Here is a 5,590-nt window from a genome sequence, read left to right as displayed (position 1 = left end):
ATGTGCGGTTGGTTTGGGATCGATCCCCGTCAGTGGGCCCATTGGGCTATTTCTCGCTGCAGCCAATGTACCGAGACGTAAATCAAAGACCGTGGTATGTGCTATCCTATCTGTGGGATGGTGAATGTAAAAGACCCCTTGCTACTAATCGAAAAATGTAGCGGGTATCTTCTCTACGATTATGTAAAAATTACTAACTGTTTGACATCCAATAGCCGATTATTAATAATAAATGTGCTCTAGTGGTGTCGTTAAACAAAACAAACTATTAAACGTTCGGTGCGCCTCGAACTTTGACCCAGCCGGATGTTATTTGGTTTAATACTACCTATATATATATATACTGTCTGTTTTGGATGAAATAACTGTGTTTATAATTATTGTATGGTTGTTGTAAGCATATCATTATATCACTATGGGTGTGTGTGTTTTGTGTGTAGCCACCGATGTCTGAGTTCGTGTCGTCGACGGAGTTGTTGCTGCAGACCTACCTGGGCGAAGCGTGGTGGTACACGGTGTCGGGCGTCGTCGCTGGACTGATGTGTGCGTCGTGGTTCTTTCTCGGGCCAGGTCCGGAGCCGTTCAGGTGCCCGGTGGATATTCACAAACAAAGCATCGATACTGGGGTTCGTAACGTTGTCCTTTTCTTTCTTTTTTCAAATTTGTTTTTCATCATCATCATTGTCATCATCATCATCAACTTCTTATTCTTTCTTGTTCTTGTTGTTCTTTTCTTGTTCTTTTCTTGTTCTTCTTGTGCTCTCTCTGTCTCTTTGTCTCTGTCTCTCTGTCTCTCTCTGTCTGTCTGTCTGTCTGTCTGTCTGTCTGTCTGTCTGTCTCTCTCTCTCGCTCGCTCTCTCTCTCTCTCTCTCTCTCTCTCTCTCTCTCTCTCTCTCTCTCTCTCTCTCTCTCTCTCTCTCTCTCTCTCGCTCTCTCTCTCTCTCCCTTCCTCCCTCTCCCCCTATCTCTGTATATCTCCCTTTACCTCTACCTCTCTCTCTATATATTTCTCCGTCTCTCTCTCTCTCTCTCTCTCTCTCTCTCTCTCTCTCTCTCTCTCTCTCTCTCTCTCTCTCTCTCTCTCTCTCTCTCTCTCTCTCTCTCATTGTTTTCTTTCTTCTTTTGCACTGCCCAACAACTCCAACTGGGGTCTATGCCTTTAACTTTGGAAACAGGCATAGCATATATAAGCATAGTTTATGGTATCCCCCTGTCTTCGACATATTCACCGGAAAACAGACGTGCTTGAACCTCTGTGGTGGTAAGCACACGTGTTAAATGGTTCATTGATTGATGACGTTTACGGTACAATTTAATTATAATGGAAATTGAATATACAGTACTGATTTAGCGTCTTCTGTTTTGGTATTTAGATATGCCAGTGATATTACTGTACGATATTGTAGGATGGAGTTCGGGTTTCTCCTCTGATGCTGGACCTGAAGGACGGGAAACCAATCGAGTACCTGTACGAAGATGCTAAAACACTGCACGAGGTTTTCATGCGAGGATTAAGGATAGCAAGTACGTCGTTCATGAATAGAAACATTATCTTTGTCATGGTCGTCATCATCATCATTATCGTCATCGTCATCGTTATAATGATGATCATCAACCACACCGTCGTCGTCGTCGTTGTCATCGTTCTCTCTCTCTCTCTCTCTCTCTCTCTCTCTCTCTCTCTCTCTCTCTCTCTCTCTCTCTCTCTCTCTCTCTCTCTCTCTCTCTCTCTCGGTGCTTGCGTCTCAGGATCGAACCACCTCGGTGGATCCATTCAACTGATTGGATTCCAACCAGTGCATCACAACTGGTCAAATGCCGTGGTATGTGTTTTCCTGTATGTGGGAAACTGCATATAAAAGATTCCTTGCTACTAAAGACTGTCAAAATTACCAATATCCGATAGCCGATGATTAATAAATCAACGTGCTCTAGTGATTTCCTTAAACAAAACAAACTTTTTGTTTTCTTTTTGCTTGCATTACTATTATATGTTACAGTTGTATTATACCCGACATCTTATAATTTATAACGTGTAGTTTGGAGGAGGCGTCAGTTATGCATTCTGTGTTGCCGACAAATAGTTACATTGTTGACCTTAGTGCACTGCCGGTAGAGGCCTACTGTGTCATTTTCCATATGTGTTATTTTAACCTCGATCATCAAGATTCCAACTACATATTATGTATAACACTTCACAATGGATGGTTTGTACAAAATGCAGGCGTGTGTGCCTGTGGGGGGGGGGGGGGAGAGGGTGTCAGGGTTCGAACACCCTCCCCTCCTAAAAATTGTTCTTGTTTTTTAAAAATATTTTTTTCCGAGGGAGATGATTCAACCCCCTATAAACTTCGTTCGCCACTGTCTAGACCCCTCCCCTGCCCCCCACCCACCCTCCGCTGCTAACATTTCTGCACACGCGCCTGAAATTCCATGTACTTAGGTTACTTCTTTTTTAAAGCTGTACCTAGTTTAATATAATATTGATTTATAATCTCATAGATCTACGTAACCGTTCAACATAGCAATTGTTTTAACACGCAAATTGAATCGTGTTGTTGGAGACCGGCGGAATGGTGGTGGTGGGGATGGGGGTGCGTGTGGCTGTATTTTGGTTGATGGTGTTAAAAGATGGATTAGTTATAGTCTATAGAACTCTAAACTATCGGTTTGATGGGGGTTTTTTTCTTCTGGTTAACGACAACACTAGACCACATTGATTTATTAATCATCGACTATTTGATGTCAAATATTTGGTAATTTTGACATATAGTCTTAGAGACGAAACCCGCTACATGAGTAGCAAAGGATATTTTATGTGCACCATCCTATAGACAGAATAGCACATACCACGGTCTTTTATATACCAGTCGTGGTGCACTGGCTGGAACGAGAAATAGCCCAATGGGCCCACCGATGGTTTAATGGAGGCGGAATGTAATTATGATTAGAGCGCAACGGTCTTGAGATCGATCGCCCTTGGGTTATGATTTATTTATTTATGTTCTAATCAGTGTCCCGCCATTTGTGTAGCAAAGGCTGTGGAATATGCTGTCCTGTTTATGGGAAAGTATATACTCCTTACTACAATTCCAGTCGCGGTTCTATAGGAGGAATTTGTATGTGAATTTCGTGATGCCTTGAAAAATTCAGTGTGAAGCAAATAAATACAAATTAATTTGTGTTCAATGGTTGAGACTAGTAATATTTTCGTTGGCGTAGGTTATTTAGTTTTTTTCGGGGTGGGGTGGGTGGGGGGTTGGGGATTAATTTTTTGTTGGGGGGGGGGATATTGCCGTGCATGTATACATATAAAACTTTTAAATATTGTAAGTGCTCTTTTTAAGCGTTACACTCCTCCATTAATACTGTAAGTATTCTTTTTAAGCGTTACACTCCTCCATTAATACTGTAAGTATTCTTTTTAAGCGTTACACTCCTCCATTAATACTGTAAGTATTCTTTTTAAACGTTGAACCTCGTTCCTGAAAAAATCATGCATCCGCCTATCGAACAAAACTCAATTTCAGTTTCATGTTAAGCCTGGTTGCCACAAAATGTGTAACAAACCGCAGATTACCTAAAACACCTCAATCGTGGCAGATTCTGTATTTCCACACATGTCACCTTTCACGGTCCATTTATAGATCTAGAACCATCACAGGCTGTCTATGACTATAGTTCCATATCCATAAACATTGTCGCTGATCTGCAGCAATCTGCGATGTGTTACATATTTTGTAGGAACCAAGTTTAACACGAAACTGAGCATGGTTGGGTTTGTTTGGGTTTGTTTTGTTTTTTGTTTTTTTTAGATAGGTTATATCATCATATTACAGGCGCTTGCGAATAATTTTTTATATGGGTGGGTGGGAGGGTCTATCATGTGGCGAGCGAAATTTTATGGGGGGGGGGGGGGGGGGCTCGAGTCATGCTTCCCAGGGAAATATATTTCTTAAAAAAAGGAAATATTCTTGGAGTTTGAAGCCCTTCTCACGCATCTGTACCGCTACTGAGGGTTTCAAAGAGACTCATCGGGCCACCATTAGCTAGCTTTTCGGCGGAGGAGATAACAAGTGCATAAATTATAATGTCTGTGTTGTTGTGTTTACAGGAAATGGGAAGTGTCTGGGCACAAAGATTGGAAACGGATATCAGTGGCTCACCTACCAACAGGTACATCAAGTGGACTTTTTTTTCAATTACTTATAATCCAATTAAGGTTCAAGCATTCTGTCCTGGGCACACACATCAGCTACCTGAGCTGTCTGTTCAGGACAGTGGGTTAGTCGTTAGCTGTTAGTGGTTAGTGAGAGAAAAGAGGATGTAGTGGTCTCACACCTACTCACTGAGTACTACTCACTACTCACTGAGTTAAATTCGCTCTGGGTGGGATCCGGTAGCGGATTGCGTACTCAGTACCTTCCAGCCTTTTGTCCGATGCCTTAACAACGATTCCACCGAGGCCGGAAAAGTGATTTTTTCTTTAAAAGCTTTATAAACACTGACTAACCTCCAGTTATTAGGTTTTGTATTTGACAGTTCAGGGCCGTAGCTAGCGGGAGGAGGGGGGTTGCAAGAAAAAAATCCGGAAAAAATTATAGAAACTTAAAAGAAAATTATCTTCTTTAACCGTTTAATGAGTTTTAAACTATTAACTAATCAGTTGCCGCCCCCCCCCCCCCCCCCCCTCCAAACAAAGAAATCATAGCTACGGCCCTGCAGTTTCGACTGGTAACTCCGACGTGTTTCTGTTTGGTCTCACTACACAGATGTCATCTGCCATTGAAACCCATGTTAAACTGCCCAACTTCAAACGAAGATTGCCAATAGAACGAGTTCTCGTTGGCACTAACAACATACACCACCACTGCGAACATACATTATATAAGCATTTATTTTCACTCCAAAATTGAGAACATTTCCGTCTCATTTGTTTGCTATACGACCGCATCTGGCTGTAGTACCGGTCCGAACAGGCGGTTCATTAACCGATTCACTCCAGCTGCCACTTGCGCTGTATACCCATATCCCAAAAGGTCGATGCACAATATTACAAAATAACATGGGCAAAATACAGTCAGAAGGCTTACCATTAAACATACATATTGTTTTAATTCTTCACCATTTCCTAGAAGTGAATATATGAACCATAACATGTGCCACAATTAGGAACTATAGTGGACCGTCCGTGATGAATGAACTCTCACCCGGAAGTGATCTGTGTAGTGAGACCTTTGTCGCGGTATTTTGTACGCGAAACAGAAAATGTGCGTACCTCGGAACTAGGGTCAGTGGCTTTAATTACAGAACTGCACGGGCCATTTAACTAAACGTGCTTTTGTGTTATTTCGAACACACATCGATTAACTCTAGCATTCCAGGGTTATCGAGGCTATTTCTACCCAAGTACAGCAATAACATTATAGCATCTATAGGCCTGGAATATTCCAACAACTAAAAAACTTGGTTTTTTGTTTTGTTTAACGACACCACTGCAGCACATTGATTTATTAATCATCGGCAATTGGATGTCTTATTTAACTTTTTGCATAGACCCTTTTTAAATTCTTTGTACATAAATTCTATT

At 41.6% G+C, this 5,590-nt stretch overlaps 1 protein-coding gene across 1 annotated transcript; it reads left to right on the top strand.

Moving 5' to 3' along the window:
* The first annotated feature begins 372 nt into the window (after positions 1-372).
* On the top strand, positions 373-4,212 carry LOC121379761 (long-chain-fatty-acid--CoA ligase 1-like). The gene is made up of 3 exons (XM_041508411.1): positions 373-626; positions 1,407-1,524; positions 4,115-4,212. Exons 1-3 carry the CDS (start codon positions 447-449, stop codon positions 4,210-4,212), a joined length of 396 nt encoding a protein of 131 aa, XP_041364345.1. The 5' UTR covers positions 373-446.
* Positions 4,213-5,590: the final 1,378 nt, after the last annotated feature.

This window comes from Gigantopelta aegis, chromosome 8 (genome assembly GCF_016097555.1).
Source record: "Gigantopelta aegis isolate Gae_Host chromosome 8, Gae_host_genome, whole genome shotgun sequence".
Taxonomy (NCBI): Eukaryota; Metazoa; Mollusca; class Gastropoda; order Neomphalida; family Peltospiridae; genus Gigantopelta; species Gigantopelta aegis.
Note: the sequence above shows the minus strand (reverse complement) of the source record. Positions and strands in the feature narration are given on the sequence as shown.